Genomic DNA, 19666 nt, shown 5'->3' with positions numbered 1-19666 from the left:
ATTGATCTTTGTTAGAGGCAGAAAGTGTGCTGCGATTGTTTTCATCAGCTTTTGTTTGTTCCTGCAAACAACAAAAGGGAACTGTTGGGAGCTGTATTCAGTGTTGGCAGTGAAGATCCCACTTTTTCTTTCCCATTGTCTTCCTCAATTTGCCAGCTAGTAACAGCATACAGAGAACTGCCCTCTGCCTTCTCATACGAGAGTCCTGAAGTGTTTTGGTAAGCCTGCACCCAGGTTTGTGTTCAATCTGTTATTAACCCCATGTAGATAGTGTAGTTTGTTGCTGAATTACAGTGAAAACACCCCTAGAAAAGCTATTTTAATTGTGAGAAAATGAATTCAAATCCTATTTAATTTGAATCTCACAAATCTAATTATCAAATGTTGCTAGGGAAACAGAAGGCTGGACAGAGAAGCAGTAACTGAAGTGTGCCTGTTAGACTTCGAGGATTACTGTACCCACGAGATTACCTGTGTCCCATGAGATTACTGGTGTACTTACTGGTTGGACACCCCAAGGCTCTTCTCCCCTGATTTTCCATTGCTCCTTGGAAAGGAGACAAAATGGTTTGGTCCTTCTGCCACCCACCCTGCCACTGAGGAGCAGCAGTGAACAAGGGCTAGTAAACCAGACCCACCTCAAGGGGCTTGCCGGGGTTAATCCGTGGGTGGTTTTGACGTGCTCCAAGTGCCACGTAGGACTGTGAGCTGTGCAAGTGTTCTAGCTCAGCCCTTTGCAGCTCCCCCTCCTTGGTTTGGGTTTTTATGGTGGTTCCCCCCCCCTTTACTAGCAAGGAAGCCCTTCAATTGGATGGGCAGCAGAGCCAGCCCAGGGCTCAGGAGGAACAACGACCGAAGAACAGACTGCAGCTTGTAAACCAAAACCTCCCCAGGGGCTGCTGCTAAAAGGAGATTAGAAAGAATTCCTAGGCCAATTGGCATCTGGATTTCCCCCCACCCCCCACTGCAGCCACTAAATTTCTGGCCTATCTATCAGCATGGTAGTACAGTCATAATGCATTTATTTGTTCCCGAAGCATGGGTAGGGAGAGCTGCCCAGCGCTCAGGAACGCAGTAGTGCTGCAGGACTGATCAGAGCTGCACCTTTCGTCATGGCACCCATGACAGGTCAGGGAGCCCCAGGGAGATGAAACGGATAAAGCTAAGCGCCGGGGAGTGCCTCTGTCAGAACGTGCGTGCCCCAGCCAAAAACACAGGTTACACAGGTCGGCAGGCTCGCTCCACTGACCCATCCTTGCTGACCTCTAGCAAGCTGGTGATGGTGCAGGAAGGGTTGTTTACAGTTTATTAAGATGTTTGAGATTACATGTCATGGCAGCCTCACATGAGGTATATGGAAGCAGCCGCTACTGTGAAGGGCTGGAAGGAGGAGCTGGATTCTGAGCTGCCCATGGAGAGCCCTGGCCACAAGCGATTAACCAGCGAGGTGTCCTTTTACACGCAGTTACTGGGGGCCAGGAATTGGGAGGGGACAGGGAGGAACCTCTGTGGTCTCCTGAGCATGACTTTGAAGTAGCCGTGGTTTGGAGAGTCAGAGAGGTAGCCTGGTGAGCGTCACGTGGCATGCAAGCGCTGGAGATTTTTACCCTCGGGAGTATCTGTAGCTGAAAAAGCCCATACTTTTTTTAAAAAGAGTACATTGATTTCTTGCCTGGGCAGTATCTGTGAGCTTTATATGAGCATCTGCAGTGTCCATGGTAAATTGGGGGGAGGAGTGTGTTATTTACCTGTATGTACTTTACTGGCAGACCATATATATCCAAATGGACATAGGACATTTGTCAGCTGTGGCAACTGCACTGCCCTGGCTATTTAAACACTATTGTTGGAAGTATTTTATGTTTGAGGGGACCTTAATACAAATCTATCAGAAGCAGATGCCAGAGTACGTGTCTGAAAGACCAGGGTGGGACAGGGCACGTATACACCAGGCACGGTTTGAGGGTACCAAGGCATTTCCATTATGGGGGTCTCTGGGTGACCTAAATTCTGCATGTTCCTTTGAAGATACATTTTGGAAAGGGGAAGATTTTTGACTGACAGAGTATGCCACAGCAGTAGCAGTTTAAAAACCCCAAACCATCTAACCCTCCAACAAACAACCTGCTTGTGAAAAAAAGAGCATCTCCCCCCCGCCAAATATTTATTTTTTACAATGTTTTTGAGATTACTATTTTTTAAGTCTTGGCAGGTAAGGCCTGGGCCACGTTCAGGTCATCGTGCAGAACAGGTGCAGAACACCCCAAAGCACCTCACAAACCACAACAGACAAGAGGTCCTCAGGGTGTATCAGCCCATGAATGACTGGGACCAGTATTCAGGTACCCACAGGTATTGCTCCTGCCCTGACCCAGAAACCATCTCAGAAACTCCAGGAAGGGAAAAGACCTGAATGGAGACATCAATCCCTCTGAAAATGGACTCGGCACCCTCTTTCCATGTATTTGCCCACCCTCAGCAGGCTGGCTGGAAGCCTTGCAGTTTGCATTTAGAAACCAATAGCCAGGATCTGCCAACTGAACTTAACAGGTTTGGCAGATGCAGAGTTTCAGTTGCAGGACTCCTGGATCACAGCTCTGAGGAACAAAAGTCTAACTGTATCTCTGAGCATTTCTTCTCTCAGCAGCTTCCCTTCTTGGTGCATTTTCTTTCTGTACAGAAACTTCCAGGGTTTCCTCCTCCAGGGGAAACCTTTAATTCTTCAGGCCAGTGGGGAGGGCTGAGGTCCTAAGATAGCTAAAGCTAGAATAGAAAACATCTCCCCATTTCCATTCCCCCTTTCACCTGCTCTTTCTCATCCCCTTGCTTTTCCAGCTCAACCACCCATCATTCAAACGCACAGCAGTTCCTCTACCCTGTCCTTCTCTTCCACACCAACTGTCCAGCCATTTTGGAGAGTGTGGCCTTCGTGTCACCAAAGTAACTCCCAGAAAGAACATGACACTGCCAACAAGACCAAGAAATGTTCCAGAATAGATCCCCAAGGGCTGCCAGACCCTAAGCCACATAGTTTGGCACTCGGCCCTCAGCATGCATAGTCTCTGACCCCCAGTTCCTTTTGTGTTAGCCTGGGAGCAGGAGAGTGGGTGCTGACAGTTTCTCTCTTGGCTTTGGGCGGGCCAGGGTGCCTTTCAGCTGCACTTGCAGGATTTCACCACCATGTTGGACAGCTGCTCCACTTTGGGGGTCCTCCCGACATAGTACAAGATAGTGAGTGGCTCCAGGTCCTGGGGGACACAGCAGGGCGAAGCGGATGCCTCAGGGTTCAGAGTGTTGTATAAGCCCAGCACCTGCAGAGATGAAGTAAATGTGGTGACAAAGTCAGGAACACATTTAAGTGCTTGAGGACAGGAAGGGACAGCAAAGCCAACAGGCCTCTACGTGCTTGGGCTGTGCTCATCAGAGGGTATTTCCCTGGGGCAAGTAATAGTCCCCTGTCACTTCCCGATTACTTCTAAGGGGACTCACCTGCCCTGGCCTGATGCCTAAGGGTTGAAGGAGTACAGGTAGACATCTCCTTTCATCTCTAATTTGGTATGGTGTCTAATCACAATTTTTGCTTTTAACAAGACTGGGTTCCATTAAAGAAACTCAGAGAAAGAACATGAATGCTGCTTATCTCAACCAACATCTCTGGATAGTACTGGCTGGATGCCAATCCTCTGGAGTATCCGCCAATCCCTCCCAGCTTTGAATGGTCTGATGCTTTCTCCCTACACTGCGTCCTCTAAGTCATTACACTATAATGCTGGAGCCAGGACAGTGTCCTGTGGGACCCCACTGGATTCCTCCTCCCAGCTGGCCCCAGCCCACAGATGACTGTACGCTTCAGCCGTGTAACCGCTACAGAACAGTTGCCACGTTCTTGCCAGAGGTGGCCACTTCTCAGTGGTAAGCAACTTCTTGAGTTGCAGGGCCAAACCATGATCTCACCTGCACCGCTGTGACCTGATTAATGCATATCTGGTATAAACGACAGGGTCTGGCACATTGGTTTTTAACTACTTTACAGTCTTTGGGCTGAGAGATGCTAAGGAATCATCCTGTTCTGTCATCCAGATCCACGTAATCGCAGTCGTTCTGTTACAAGCTCTCTGGGTTACCAAGCAAAGTACCCCTGGCTGTACCAGAGGGGTACCATGTGCTCCAGGGCTGCTCTACTCAACAGAGACAGTAGATAAAACAGACTGGTGAGAAATCTTCTTTTCACCATGTTTTTTCTAGGTGTTGCTGGCAAGCTGTCCGCAGCTACATTGTTCTAAAAGTTTCTTGGATCACTCAACTGACCTTGATGCTTGATTGTTTCCTTTCTCGCTCAAGAAAAGAACATTAGGAACCATTCTAAAATCTCCTTTCTCTCACACTGATTCAGTCCAGTTATCTCCTAGAGAGCTCCTCAGGACAACCAGATGGTAAAGCAACATGCCCATTACCCTTTCAAAGCTGTTCATTCCCCTGTTTTGTCTTGTGCTTAATGCCCAGCATCTGTTCACTCCTTCATTCCCACAGATCAACTGTTCCCACTGGTATTAGTCCTTGAGCTTCAGCGAGCCTTGCTGCTGTGCAGACTCTCAAGCCGTCAAGAAAATGTTAGCATCTTTTCTGCAACATCATCTTTACCTAGTTATCTGTTCTTTAGCCGAACCTGCTTTTTCCAGTAACTTTTTAGTGAAGCCTGAGGCTAAGCTCCCAGTGAGCTGTTGCAGTCTGCACTGCCGCCTTTTCTGTGGACAGAAGCGCAGGGTTTTTCCTCTGGCTTTTCGTACCTCGGCGATGAACTACCGGCTCCTAGTACTTCTCCTGTGCTTGTGCTTTTCTATTGCTTTTATTTTCTTCCACTCCAGACAGCAGCCAGGCTCAGGTGGTATTCTTCCCAAAGACTGCCTAGTGTACTCATGTTAAACAGAGGTAATGCGCGAGTTACCTAAAGACGTTTACTTTCTGTTAAGTTTTACTTGTGAATCTCACTGCCTAGTAGGTTCCTCCCTGCCATAGTTCAGGTGGGATTTATACAGCTGGAAAGGATGCCTGTGCAGAAAGGGAGAGTTTGCTGCATGGCTGTATGGACTTCTGGACATGGACGTGGATTTCCCTTCACTTTTGGGCTACAGCTGCCCCTGTGGTAGCAGATGGCAACTGCGTGCCATGGCACAACAGTTTTGCATGACAGCATGGCACACAGCGCAGGAAAATCCTCTGTCCAGTGCAAACTGCAGGAGACATTTAGGCAGAAGATAATTACCAGACTTGACATTTGATGTGAACAATTCAGTTAAGGCTCTGGCCATTACCAAATAAGTACCCTAAAACCATCGGTCCTGCTGTTTCACATCTTATCCAAGAGACAGCATCCTCCTCCTCCCTCCTCAACATTTGGCTGGAAATACGGACTTGGTATTGAGTCCAAAGGAAGCACATTTTCCCTGCTGAACCACCTGGCCTCTTGGACAGCTTTTTTACAAGTATTGACCTGAACTGCTTTTGCTGCTTTGAAGTGACCGAACGTTGATGAGACTTAGGGAGGAAGGGGGAGTCACAGCCACAAGCCCTGACAGGACAATGTAATGGATGTACCGTGCTGTGAGTGGTGTCTGCGCTGCGGAGGTACGGACAAGGGCCCGAACAGAAGTTAGCGAAGTAGCCCTTAGGCTCGTGGACCCATTTCCAGCCAAGGTCCTGTCGGAAGTCGATGTACAGAGGACGCACGCAGCAGTTCTCCTCCAGGTTCCTGAAACACAGCATCGAAACACAGCGAATCTGAAGAGGGGCCTTATACGCGATGGTGTGACGCAGCTTTCTGAGCAGGACTATTACCGGCAGTGGCACAGGCGAGCAGTGGTGGGCAGCTCAGCAGCCTGGGGCTGTTTGTGCCTGCCGGCAGGCAGCTTACCCACCAGCCCAGGGAGGCAGCACCCCACTTGTCCACAGCAGCACCCAGCTGCTCTGTGGCACCTGGAGCTAGCAGGGGGCTGCCACCGGTCCCTGCTCCAGGTAGCCGCTTGCAAGTCTCCCCCCAGCCAGTGGCTCAGCCAGAAGCACACAGTGACTCTGCTGAGCTGGCCAGCACCCTCTTCTTGGACACCAGAAGGAGCAGCTGGCTAAGCTCTGCATGTCACATGGCCTCTGTGGCACCATGGTGACCCACACCCCCCTCAGAGGGCTCTGTCCTTCCCCGTGGCATGGTGTCTCACCATGCTTGCCCGCCTCAGCCACGGGACCTGGTCACCCCAGGCAGGATTCTCACCGGAAACAATAGTTGGTGTCCAGGGCCCGTTTCTTTCTCTGGCCTCCCAATGCTGGGCTCTCCAGCCGATGTGGGGGTAACATCATCAAGATGAGGTGGGGATTATGCAAGTCTTTCTGCTTCTTCAGGCGCCCCAAGTCCCCACGGCCATAGTCATCCTCACTGTCAATGCCTTCAGAAAAAACAGGATCCCCAAAGAAGAAATCAGCATGGAAGTGGAGGATGCAGCAAGACTTTTCCTTTAAAACCCTCACGCCTGCCCTCGAACCAGGGTGAAAAGGATTCAGGCACCACGTCCACTTCCTCTGGGACTTCTTCCCTCACAGGGACCCCCGTGCTCCTGGTGAATGTGACTGCTGCAGGCCTGAAATAGAGGCTTGTGGGCCACCTGTTTTACCATTTGCAAACTGCTGGTGGGGCCATTAATCCATCCCACTCACTCCTGGCTTCGGTCCCAGGACAGGCAGGAAGATGAATGGTTTAAAGAAGATGTCAGATCATTGGCACTCTGCAGAACAGCCTCAGAAATGGAGCCTGTGGGGGCCAGTGGCTGCAGCCCAGGGCTGCAAGCCAGGAGGTTCCTAGTTCTTAGGCCAGCCAAGCCACTGACTCGCTGGGCCACCTCACACAGGATGCCTGACTTCCTTGTGTTTCAGTCACCCTAACTGGAAAGCAGAGCCTCCGTGGAAATCTGAGAAGGCATCAAGCTGAACTTCCCAGAGAGACACTGAAATACAAAATTATTTCTTTCTGCAGACACTCGTGCAAACCCCCACCCAGCCTGTACGTACTTTCTTCCATTTCTAACCTATCTGCAAAGTGGATATACCCACATAATCAACACGCAAACCCAGATATGTATGCTTTAAGACGAATGTTATGCAACATAAAATGCTCAAATGTGCAAAGCAGGACCTCGTTTTTTCTTTAGATATTCCAGGCTTCCCCAGCAGCCTCCCCTAACCCAGCTCTTTATCACCTTTGAACTTGATCTCCAAGACCTCGTGCAAATTCTCCAAGATGTCCCCATTGGGTTGAAAAGTATGGCACGGACAGTGTATGCTAATTTCCAAGCCAAGGTTGGACTCTGCAAAGAAGAGAACTCTGTGAGAAACAGTCTTCCTCAGCTGGGACAACTCCTGGCATGGGGAAGTTTCACTGAGGACATGTACTGTGATAACTGCTAGACTGTGGGTTGACAGACTCAAAGTCAGGGATGCTATCAGAGTTGGGGAACAGAAGCTGCCTTGGAAAGAAGAACGGGAAGCAGAATCTCGTGGCTTCACCTGTGCCAAAAGCCTTGCTCTTGCTAAAGGGAGCTTCCTGGGCAGGTGAGGAGGGTGCTCCAGGCTATGTTTTTTGGGCTGTTCAGCATCCAAAAGCATTTGTGAGCTTCAAAGAGCTCCATTGGAAAACAAGTATTTTTAAGAGCTGGCTTGCAGCGTCTGTGTTAAACCAGTTTTGCCATCCTCATTACCTGTCTGCTATCTGGCTTCTGGTTAGTGTCTGAAGCAGAGATCTGAAAATGAGCAAGTTGGATGTGGACAAGTAATTTCACTGGAAGCATTTTTCTCAGCAGCTGCAACCTCCTGTTTTGTTGAACTGCTAGCAGTCTAAGTCACACAGACTTTCCAGAGGCAAGTCTATTTTCATAATAACTTCCTGGACCAGTCATGCTGTGTGGGCCTGACTAAGGGAATACAAGGCTCTTATGAAAGATACTTTTTTATGTTGTGCCATGAATTAAAACATCTGGCTCCCCAGGGCATTGACAAGGTGCCCAGCACCTTTTTTCCTAGGCACTGTACACTCTGTGATGTCTTGTCAGCTAGTGTGTCTGCCCAGAGCTCACTGCAGTTCCAGCCCTGAACTCCAGCCATCAGGACACAACTTAGATGGCTTGAAAAAGGAGGAGCCTGCAAGTTCGCAGCTTACCCTTCCAGCGAGCGGCTGCTTGCCAGTACCTGCATTCCAGTTTTCAGTGGCACCTAGCTTCTATCTGTGAGGCCAATCCAGCTGTGAGTCACGGTGCCTGTGTTCCAGCTGTGAATGGGGTCAGTGTTCTTGCTGGGAGCTGCCCCGTAACTATCTGTTGGGCTGCCCGGTGGTGGCAGAGGTATGTTCGCTGCAGAGCTGAAGCCTCCATCTGTCTAGGTGTGTCAGCCTCTGGTATTTCCTTACCTTTATACCTGACAAGCTGTAAACTGTTACAGAAACCAGGATCCTTGCTGGTTTTTTCCCCTACTAGATTTGCTCTGCTCCACAGGAAAATTAAACCAGGACAACCCTCATTTTATATGTATTACAGATGATAGTTTAGACAAGCAGAGGGGTGCCCTCTGGGCTTAGAACTGAAGAACCAAAAACGTTCTGGCATCTCTCATTGAAAACAATTTCCTCCTCCAGAGGATGAATCCTCATTCTGACTCAGCCCACAGAGCTACACAGTGGGGACTCCGGGACAGAGCTAGGAATCTAGCAAACGTCACACACTGAGGTAGCTCTCTGGGGGAAGGCTTGTTCTCACACTGAAAGCAGCTGTCCTCTACGTGACCCAGGCTCCCGCAAGAAGGGGAGCAGAGAGATACTCCTGTCAACATTGATCCACGCTGCTACAGATGCTTTGACACCCGATCCAGCTAAGACCCCTACCTCTGTGCAGAAGCCACTCACGCACAGTCTCGGTGACATCAAAGGACAGCCACTCAGGGGAGCCTCGTGTCTGCACGTTTCTGCCACTGAGGTAGCGCTGCTTTGCTATGTGCTCATCCGGCCGAAGGATCTGCGTCAGAAGGAGTGAGTGGTAGAGAGAATCAGCCAGTGCCGTGCATAAGGAAGGGACAGCCTTGGCTCTTTTTTCTTTCACAGCTTGCTAAAAACTAATTCAGAAGGCTGGCCCCAGTGAGCGAGACACCAGGAATACCCTGGCACAGGTGAGAAGGACGTGCTTCACAACCAACCTGAGCTCCAGAGATCTGCACAACACTTATTTCTGTGTCCTAAGCAGCCCACCTCCCTCAATTCATCCTCATTTTGGGGCACATATCCAGAGGCAGAAGCACACAGTGATTGATCTAACGGGTGGGGTTTGATTCCGTATACACCTGTGGGATGTGGGTCTGGATTTCAGAGTAGAACCAGCAGTAGGCAACAGAGTATCTTGCCACAGGTCCCTTGCCCAGCAAGCCTGCCGGGTCCTACACTGTGGTATTTTCAAGTGTCCGATGCTCTTCAGCTTCTATCACAACACAGCAGGGCTGATCAGGTTTGGAGACCTCTCCCCCTGCTCTGGCATCTCTTCCCACTTCCAGACAAACCGCCACAGCCTGTGCAAGGTGTTCCTTCCTGCAGGAGCTTCACTCCACAGAGCACTGAACCTACGGAGAAGCTCTGGGAGGGATTGCCTCCTTGTCAGTTGTGTCATCTGGTGGACAATTGCTCTGACCTTTGAAGCTGAATTCCAGGAAGTTCTCAAGAGCTACCAGCCACAGGGCAGTTTTAGCTGCACCCTTACTGCAAAGTGGACAGACACCAGCCTGTGGGAATGTGCTGCCTGGACGCTAAACTGCACAATTAGCTGGATGGTCCAGCCCAGCCTAAGACCACTTCCAAACCCGAACCAGACCTTGTCCTGCCAGGGGAGTCCATAGCTTCAAACCAAACTCCAGAGAAGTACCTGAATTAACAGTGCCATGAATTGTGCCCCTGAGGAACTGCTGCTGAAGGGAACGTTGAAAGCAAGCATTATTTTTCCAGTAAGTCTGCAACAAGATAGAGAGCTCCACCCATTGGATTAGCACCAACTGTACTGCGACAGTCAAAGGAACAAAACTGCTAAGGGACCTAGGCATGTGGACGTGACAGGAGGGTCAGGGCTGCTGCACTGGCGAGGAGCTCCCCTTCCCAGCGCAGTGAAGAGCTGCGGTGGGCACCATGCCAGGGTGCTCAGAGCAGCCAGCCGATGTGAGTGGGGAAAGGACAGCACCACACTGTAAAAAGAAAAAGTAGGTGACTCTATCACTGCATACGCTGGAAGAAGCCTGGGCTACAGCATGGGACTTCTCTCTCTCTTCTGTGGCCCAGCACGTCCCAGTTGAGGGAACCATTAAGGAGCTAAGCTATTCTGGGCTCAGGCACAGGGGAAGGTGGGAAGAATACTCACCTGGAAGAGCTCGATGCGCTGCTCGCTGCGTTTGGAGCTCGGGTTGGGCACACGCAGCACCCGAAACTCGGCCCGGAACAAGTTGGTGCTGTTCTTCTCTGCTGAGGACACATTGAAGCGGAACACATTGGAGGTGACACCTTTTGGACAAATGCCCAGCTCATCTAGGAGAAAGAAAGATGGAAAGGTGGAGAACCATAGGTCAGAGGGGTGGGATCTCAAATAAATACCGTTTCAGAAAGAGCTTTCCAGCAGAGGCCTGTCACTCAAACATCGTGCCACCTGTGAAGCATGGCTACCTAGCTAACACAGGATGAATTCCCTCAAACTTGGTCTTCATTGCAACATTTTGCAACATCTTCCCCCTACTGCCACTGATACATTTCAATGCCACAAGCCAGAGAAACAGTAGAGATCAACCACAGTATTTTTAATATTAGCTCTTCTAACTCTGCTCATCAAATATTGCTAATGGTCGTGAGTCTGCTGCATCCAAAATGACAACCCCAGCCAAGGCAATGGGGCAACCCCCCTGCAGCTAGTGGGGCCCATTCCCAGTAGCAACGATGGTGTGGCTCTGCTTATGCTGGAGATAAGAAGCCACAGAGGAGGTGATCCCGTTGTCACTGAATCTTAATTTTACAAACCTTGACATTGTCTCCTAGAATGAAAGCCAGCCAAGCATCCACAAAGCATGAGGCGTGGAAGGCTTTTTGGGGCAGTTACTATTCAGTGTATGTTGAAAGAACTGGGGTTTAAGATAGGTCTCACTCCTAAACTGGAGAAGCAACTAATGAATAGTACTAGATACAGGGTTCTTCAAGGACAGAGCAGTATGCTGAGCAGCCTGCGGAAATCAGACACAGGAGCAGAAAATAACGCAGCAATTCTCTGCCTTGATGTGTGCCTGCTGAACAGAAAAATCCATTTCATAGATGCCCTGAAAGAGAGTAGGTAAAAGCTAGGAGGTCCAAAACAAACACCCTCAAGAGGAAACAAGCCTTTCTCCAATAGAACCATTTTGGTCCCATGGAAAAGTCTTTGTCGTTGCTGTTGTTCCTCTCCTATTGACCTCTGCTAGCCTTCAGGGATCTAGCATCATTAAGGCTTCCTGCAGACAAGGCACAGCAGCTCCTGCTGTATGACCACGTGCAGGTTTGTTGGCAGCCCTACAGAGCCTCTTGTGTGACCTCTGACTGTTGTCCAACGCAACACGGGGCTCTCATGTCAGCTGATACTTAAGTCTGTTTTAAACAAAAAAAGAAACAGAAAGAAAAACTATCACCTGTGCCTAGCCAGCGCGCCAGGCTGTGACAAACAGGCTGGCAGCCCTAGCTGAAGCAACCTTCAAGTTACATTCCCAGAGTTGGACCCTCTCCACACTACCACCACTGTCTCCCCAGGGAAGCAGCTTCTGAAGATGTTTCAGCGCCTGAGCACAGAGGTTCACCTCCCGTGCCAAATTCTGCTTTGAGCAACACTGATGCACTTCCAGAGTCATGCCCATGAAGATGAAGGTCTTCCTCTTGTGCTACAATCAGATTCAGCAAGCAGCAGCCTGCCGGCTTACAAGGATGTGTTCTTAGGGTGCTAAAGTTTTACTCAATAAGCTAATGACAAGATGCTTATGCTGGGCTTTAATTGGAGGGGGGTTTGTCATTTTTACGACTGGAACATCTTTTCCACACAGGTGAGTCTCTGGCAGCTGTTGAAGGGATGGATGTTTGAACAGTAATCCCAGGAGAGCAGACCCCATTGCACCCATGAGCTGGTACGCTCAGCACAACCGTACAGAGAGTACACCGGGGCATGTGAGAACACCCGCTGTGGGGACTCCACCACCGTGACCAGTCCTAGGTTTTATGCCACAGAAGAGCACAGCAGAAAATCCAAGCTCTGATCTCATTAAATGCCTGCCCAAAGGCATCTTCCCAGCTGAAGTCTAACGCTGATAACTCTTCTGTGTCCTAGACCCAGGCAGATACTGTTTTAATACCCCCTTAAGCTGTTTGGCACTCCTAGCCCTATTAATAGTGCTGTTGAACAGCCTGCCCTTCCATTTCAGACCTGGCTGCCTGTCCACGAGGGGTGTCCCAGTCATCATCAGAGTCACCTTTCTAGATCAGACCAGCGGACAGTCTAGCCCAGTATCTGCTTCCAAAAGTAATGCTTTATCTGACCAGCTGTTAAGAGACTGTAGATCTGGTCCTACAGCACAGATAAGACAAAGTAATTTACTGTTTATTCTTAAGCTTTTTGGCAAGCTAGGCAGCCATGGCAGTAAGAGATCACTATCTACTGTATTTTGCCTGCTGTCCCCACATTGCCTTCTACTTATTTACTTCACGAGCAAGGTACTAGTGTCTTGGGAGACCTTCCTAGTGGCACCAGGAATAGCTGTTTTCCTTAAGAAATTGTTTCATGTTCCCTTTGTACGCTGGGAACAAGCCCTCTGTGATGGGGAGATCAAGCTGCGTTGGGTGTTTCACTCTGCACACCGTGAGGTTGGAACCTGCTCCTCATAGCATGGTGTCCAGGGCACAGGTCTCACTCCCAGGAAGCCGACTCTCATGGGGCAAAGAACTTTTTGCAAGAGGTCACAGGCAAAAGAGGCGAGGTGATTTTTCAGGCAACTTGGTCCAGTCCCAGGCTCAAGTGTATTAACCACACTGGAATCCAGACGTGTCCAACTACCAGCACAGAACAAAGCCTGCAGGCAATATTCCTGCAAGCTCTTCCAGTCAGCACTCAGTGGCTGTAACCAAGCCTGGAGACAGGAAACCTGTGACACCCTGTGCACCCATGCCACGCTATGCCTGACACGACAGGACCTACCCTCACGATTGGACCCTGCTATAACGGTGCAGCCCAGAGCTGTTGACTGCACAAACAATAAGCCCAGCAGCCTCTTGGCGCAGATGATGTGATACACGGAGCAGGTTCTTTTGGGAGCTTCCCTCTTCCTCTGCTCTCAGCGAGGTGCAGGTTCTCCACATGCTGCTGCTGATACACAGGTGGTGTTTCTGGCAAGCCCCAAGAAGGCTGATGTCTGCGTGATTAAAGTCTGATGTCAAGGAAGGGCAGGTGGTCTGCAAGCAGGTACCACTTCAGTCTGTATGAGACTATTGGTACTTCAAGATGTTTCATGCAAAAGCTGCGTAACTTTGGAGAAAAAAAAATTGATCCTTCTGGAACTCTGCAGGCGGCAGGTTTGGAGGGAAGAGACGCTTGGCCCATGGCTTTAATTGCCTTGTCTCTCAAGCTGGCTTGGAAAATGGCATCTGGTTTTCTTCAGGAAAGTAAGCAGAGCTGTTTGCAGGATCGTTGCAGATGCTCTCTGAGCTTGAACCAAGTCAGTGCTCAAGGGAGCCACATCCCCCATGAGTTTCAGGAGATCCCTGAAGTGAATGGCCAGTTGAGAGCAAGTTATTCTCTGGAAGAAAGGCCCCTACGATTCAGGCAATGTCTCTGAGAGGCACAGCAGAAAGACCGTTCTGTGAGTCACCAAACAGCTCAGAGCAAGAATGGGGAACCCAGACCTGAATATCCTTCCTTCCTAGAAGGATGGGGCTTTCCCAGCTGTTATTTGTGTTCTTCAGCTCTCCTCACTTTGGGGCCTTAAGTCTTTGAGAAGGATTTCTCTGAGCTAGCGAGCCGCTTGACTGATAGTTTGGAGCTAGAACAGTTCGTGTGTGTGCGCACACACTTCAGACTTGTCCATATCATCCTTGCAGTTCCCTCAATGGAGCAGTCCTCCCCTTCCCCCCTCCAAGAGGAGACTGGCTTTGGCTCAGAGTGTGCTCTGAGATCACCACCTGGCACAGCGACAGAGTCATGGGAAAGTTGAACATCAGCCACTTCTGAAGACACAGGGCCAAATGCAGCCATGGTGTAAGCGATGAAACTCCCCAGGTTTCAGAAGGAGCACATGTCTTTACACCACGGCCTGTCTGGAGCTAGTCTCTCCCAGTGTGACCCAGTTCCAAAGTCCCTCTTTCTCTGGGTGGTGGCATCTACACTGTCCACTCCCAGGAATTCAATCTCAGCACTACTTGGTCTTTTGAACCCACTGCTCAGCACCTTCCCCTAGTGTCCTACGGGGACAAGGGACAGGTTCATTCATTTCCATAGGAATTTTTCCCAACCCACAGTTCCTCCTCACTGCTCCTTCTCATGCACCACATGTCTTCATTCCTCTTTCCCCTCTATTCGTCCAAATCCACTCCTCTGACTTCATTTCCCACTGTTGTGCTTTCCCAGTTTCCTTCCCCAAAACACACCAGTTCATCAGGTGGCTGTACTATTTTGCACAGACACTTGATTTCCCCATCTATTTTTAGAATTTCACAAACAACACTTCAGTAGGTCAAAAACGTTGAAATAACAGGGTAAGCTGCTATACCCTGTCCACTTTCTGTTCCTCGAGCCTTGGTGTCTCCTGAGGAAGAGCTAATCATATAACCATATGGAGCGCAGTCTGCTAGAGATTAAGTGAAATTTGTTGCATTACCACGCTGTAGCTCTTATTCCAGCTCATCATATGTCAAGATTAACATAAACCTGGCAGAGTAACTGCATTCTGAGGCTGCCTGCACCAAGTCACAGCTCCTCCCCAAAACTGCTGGCGTTCAAATCGTGTCCCCAGGACCACGCTGCATCACAGGAGGACACCCTGGCTGGTGCTGTGACTGCATGCCCACGACCATCTTCTAATCCTAAGGAATCCCAAGCACAGACAGAAAGAATTGCTGGTGCCTACATGTGCTCAGCATCTGCAATCTGCTTGGGGTTCATGTCTGCTCAGTCTCTGTCTTTGCATCTGCATCTGCATCTGCTCAGCTTCTGCACCTGAATCTGTTTAGCAACCGCATCTGGGCCTGCTCATCATCTGCTCCGCACCTGCTCAACATCTGTCACGTTTCCTCCGTGCCCACGTTCCCTCGAGGGGTGCCCTTCGCATCACTGTCTGCTTTGCACCTGCTCAGCATCCCCGTCATCTCCCACTCACCCTCCGACCCCCGCCACTCTCCGAGCGACACCCCCGGCAGCGTCACTCGGACACCGCCCCGCCACCTTCGCTGGGCCCAGTGCGTGTGCCGCACAGGTTGCCCGTCTCTCTGCGGCAGGCGCCGGGGCTTACAGCAGGGAGGAGCCCGTCTACCTGCCCGTCACCCAGCGCCGAGCCCGGGCGCGCAGCGCTCTCCCCGAGCCGCCCCGCCGTGTCGGGGCTCCGGCCGCCGGCCCCGCTCGCCGCTCCCGGCGGGGACACCGCAACCCGCCGCCGCCAGCGCCCACCTCCTCCACCTGCAGCGAGGCCGCCCCGTCGGTGCGCCCGGCGCCCCCCGCCCCCCCGGCCCGGCCCCCGGCCCCGCTCGCCCCCGCCGCACGCGCAGACGCGCCCCACGCCCGGCGGCCCCCTCCCGCCCGCGCGCGCCCGCCCCGCCGGGAAAGCGGCCCCTCCCGCGGGGGGGGGAAGGGGGGCAGCGCGCCCCGTCCTCCGCGCCCGGGATCCCGGGCAGCCGGCCCCGCGGGCGCGGCACCCCGGCCGGCACGGGGCGGGGGGGGGGGGCGGCACTTACTGTGCTCGGGGAGGCCCTGGATCATGTCAAATTTGTGGATCTCTTTGGCATAGTATTCGGACTCGGTGTTGTCCTGCGAGCAGCTCTCCTCCTTCTCCTCCTCCATCTCCTCCAGCAGCTCCCGGGTGCTGTTATAGAGGGCCAGGATCTGGTAGGGCACATGGGCCGGCCCCACGGTCTCCGGGGGGCTGGTGAGCCGCAGCTTGCTCAGGATCTGCCCCCGGATGGCTTCCACCCGCTTCTTCTTGATGTGGTCCAGGTCCAAGGTGGTGCAGGAGGACAGCGAGAGGCTCACGGTGGCGAAGCTCAGCAGGGAGAGCAGCACCAGAGCCCTTTGCACGTACATCTTCATGTGCGAGGGGGCGGCGGCGGCCCCCGGGAGAGACCCCCGGGCGGCGGCGAGCGGGCGCGGGGGACCGGGCGGTGTGCTGGCGGCAGCCTCCCCAGATCCCGCAGGCTGAGGCTTGGCGAGGAGGTGCATGAACTCACTGCGCCGTGCGCGACTCAGGACTTCCAGGAAGAGCTGGCAGCGCTCCGCAAGGAGAAGCGGCAGGCGCCGTGCCTCGCCGCGCCGGGCTCCTTCCCCATGCGCCGCCCCGCGTCCCGCGGAGCCGGGGGCGCCCCGCCGCGCCGCGCCGCCGCACGTGTCAGCGGCCCGCACCGCCCCGCCGCCGCGGGGGGAGCGCGGCGCCCGCCCCTCTCGCTGCACCATTCATGCCCCCGCCGGGCTCCGCGCCCTACATCGCCCGCTGCCCGGCCCCCGCCGGCCGGCACCGCGGCACCGCGCCGCTCCCAGCCCGGCCGGCGGCACAGCCGGCACCGCGGGCTGCGCTGGCTGCCGTGCCCTGCCCCGCACCGCACCGGCGCCGCGCCGCGCCGCGCCGCCCCTCCCGCGCACACTGCCGCCGCCTCGGCCCCGCCGCTGAAATTTTATACCTCCCTCCCATGACGTGCCCGGGACGGGGCTCGGGCGGGGGAGGGAGCTCCAAGCCCGGCCTTCGCCCGCAGCACCGCGCTAATGGCTTCAGCAGCCGCGCAGCCGCCGCCCGCCCTCCGCCGCTCCCCCGCCGTCTCTAGCCCCCCCCCTGGCCCCCCCGCCGCCCCCCGCGCTGCCGCCGGCGCCGGGCCCCTCGCGCCCCGGGGCCGGGCCCCTCCGCGGCGGGGCGGCCCCGCGCGCCCTCCGACGTGGCCGCCGCACCGCGGACAGCGGCGGCGCGCGGGCGCCCCCTGCTGGCGCCGGCCGGGCAGCGGCGGCGCGGGGCGGCCGGGGCTGTGGCGGGGGTCGGCTGCGCGCTGGCGGGCGGCGCGGGGAGGCCCCTCCCGCTTCCAGCTGCGAAATCGCATTAAAAGCGGCTAAAAATACCCCGAATATTTTCCTGATGTGGTTTTTTTCCGAGGGAGGGAGGGAGGGAGGGCCCCGGCGGCCGGGGGGGGCCGGGCGCCGCGCTGCGGGCGGGGGGCGGCGGGGCCCGGGCAGGCGGCGGGGCCGGCGGGCCCTGCGAGGCCCCGGGGGCAGGCGGCGGGCGGGCCGGGTGAAGCCCCGCGGCCCCGAGGGCAGGTGGGCGACCACCGGGGCGCTGAGCCCCCCGCCGCGGCAGCCCGCCCTGAGGGGACGGCGCTGCCCCGGGCGCCCGCTGCCCTCCAGGGGGCCGGGGCCACCCGCGGGAGAGGGGCCACCTGCCCCGGCCGGGCTGCGGGCCCACGACCCGGGCTCCTCTCCCGGGGTCTGGCCGCAGCCCCCTACCCTGGGCGGGCCTGTGCCCGCTGTGCCCAGGGGCTTCGCCGGCAGCCGGCCCCTGCCCCAGGTGTGGCGGCCGCCCAGCCCGGTGCCCGGCGCTTCTCCCGGGCCCGCAGAGGGGCAGCCGGGGCTGGCGTAGGCGCCTGACGGCTTCACGCCTGCCCGGAGCAGAAGCCAGCGGCCAGGCTGGGACGCAGCGGCGGGCGAGGTGGGAGCAGGGCCTGGGGGCTTCGTGCTCTGGGAGAGGTGCGCCCGGCGACTGGGGGCAGTGGGGTCCGCGGCGACCCTGTGGCTGGGCACGCTGGGCAGGGCTGCGGGGAGCGGTGGCTCAGCGGTGACACGGAGCATGGAAGAGGGTCGAGGAAATGCATGGGGCGGCTGGGGGTGCTGGGCGCCCGGTGAGCCCCTTCCCTGTGGCTCCGAGGGGGGCAAAGGGTGAGCTGTGCCTGCGTCGCTAGGAGGAGGAATTGGAGTTCCTTGACCGAGCAGACAAAGATGTAATGAGATCTGGTGGCTCAAAGATGATGTCAGGCTAATCACGACTTGGAGTAAGGTGCGAAGTCTGAGCGCCGCTGTTAACTGTCCGTGGAATATTTTTCTGTAGATCGGCGTGGATGTTTCTATAGCTCCCCAGCTGCTTCTGAAATGATTTCTGGATGCTTTTCCATTCTGGGACCTCCTCTGCCCCGCGTCAGGTTGGAGGTCACACTAAATGCGGTAGAACTGATTGCTCTGGACTTCAGTAATCCATTTGCTACAGTGCCGCATGGTGAGTTATTAGTTAAGATGGAGAGAAGTACAGGAATTATAAGAGATTATTCTAGAGTTCCCCAGTGGCTGGTCCCAGGCCCAGTTTTCATTAATGATCTTGGCAAGCTGAAATAGAAGTGCTAATGAAATTGGCCGCTTATCCAAAATCGGGAGGGATTGTCGATATGGGGGAGGACTGGGATATCCTATAGGACGGGGTAGGCGATTTTGATGGCTGAAATGGTAGAAATGGGATGAAATGCAATAGCATGAAATGTAAGGTTACGTTGCTCGTGGCTGAGAGCAGACTTGTCTTTTAGGAGTTGACAGTGGGGACTTGCCGCTCGGAAATAGTAGCGGAGAAGGACGTAGTAGGTGTGGTGCTAGTTCCAGTATTGGGCCACTCATTTTCTGCTCTAGGTATTGCTCTCTCTGGGCTGAGAAGAGGCCGGGAAGCTCCGTGGCCTGACATGCACTGGAGCCATCGCTAACAGGTTGCATGTCTTGGACGTGCTGGAATCCAGCTGGGCTGAGGGAGAGCCCGACAGGGCTACTGAACGTGTGAGTATCATAGGAAATATTTCACACTTGGCAACCCTGGCTGGGGTTTGACAGTCTGAGCTGGGACTGATGTAACCCGAAAAGTGTCTGTTCTCATGGAGATCAAGACAGGCAAATGCGTGGGCCCTTTCTGCCTGTCAAAGCCCCTTCCACTTTCCAGAGGGAGGAACCTCCCGTTTGAAGCTTTGCAGTTGTCAGGAGATTTTGTCCTGGAACCTGCACAAATAACAGAATATTTACAGTTGTTTCCCTCCTCCAAAACCCCTTAGGGATGGGGTAAATGCTTTTGGGGTGCTTGGAGAAAAAAATTGCAGAAAAATCAAACTTGGGGTGCTTGGAGCTGCTCTCTTAGAGCTAGCAGTGCCGTGGAGCCGGCTATGGCAGCAGTCTTCGCCGAGTGCTTCGCTTCCCCGTGGAAGCTTAATGTTTTCAATGAATTGGCCCGCGCTGAAATCGGGAGTCTGGCTGGCCGCCTGACACGAGCACTGGGTGAGGAAGAAAGGCGCAGCGCTGTGTCACTGGTTGCTACTGGAATTGCCCTGCATCCCATAAATCCTACTGCTGCCAGAGAGCTACTGAACAAAACCTTTGGCTGCGCTGAATAAGGTGGT

General features: G+C 54.0%; 1 protein-coding gene across 1 annotated transcript; it reads right to left on the bottom strand.

The window, feature by feature from the left end:
• Positions 1–1292: 1292 nt before the first annotated feature.
• TGFB3 (transforming growth factor beta 3) lies at positions 1293–16901 on the bottom strand. Its single transcript, XM_080395817.1, has 7 exons — positions 16007–16901; positions 10428–10591; positions 8918–9047; positions 7245–7352; positions 6266–6437; positions 5596–5749; positions 1293–3311 (listed from the first exon to the last, which is right to left on the bottom strand). Exons 1-7 carry the CDS (start codon positions 16716–16718, stop codon positions 3153–3155), a joined length of 1599 nt encoding a protein of 532 aa, XP_080251943.1. The 5' UTR covers positions 16719–16901; the 3' UTR covers positions 1293–3152.
• Between the last annotated feature and the right edge of the window lie 2765 nt (positions 16902–19666).

This window comes from Falco punctatus, assembly GCF_963210335.1.
Source record: "Falco punctatus genome assembly, chromosome: 7".
NCBI lineage: Eukaryota > Metazoa > Chordata > Aves > Falconiformes > Falconidae > Falco > Falco punctatus.
Note: the sequence above shows the minus strand (reverse complement) of the source record. Positions and strands in the feature narration are given on the sequence as shown.

Coding starts and splice junctions, on each gene's coding strand:
- TGFB3 (XM_080395817.1), bottom strand. CDS start 16,718: ATGGTGCAGCGAGAGGGGCGGGCGCCGCGCTCCCCCCGCGGCGGCGGG. Junction 10,592..16,006: donor CCAGGGCCTCCCCGAGCACA/GTAAGTGCCGCC, acceptor TCTTTCTCCTAG/ATGAGCTGGGCATTTGTCCA. Junction 3,312..5,595: donor CAGACACCACTCACAGCACG/GTACATCCATTA, acceptor TCATCTCTGCAG/GTGCTGGGCTTATACAACAC.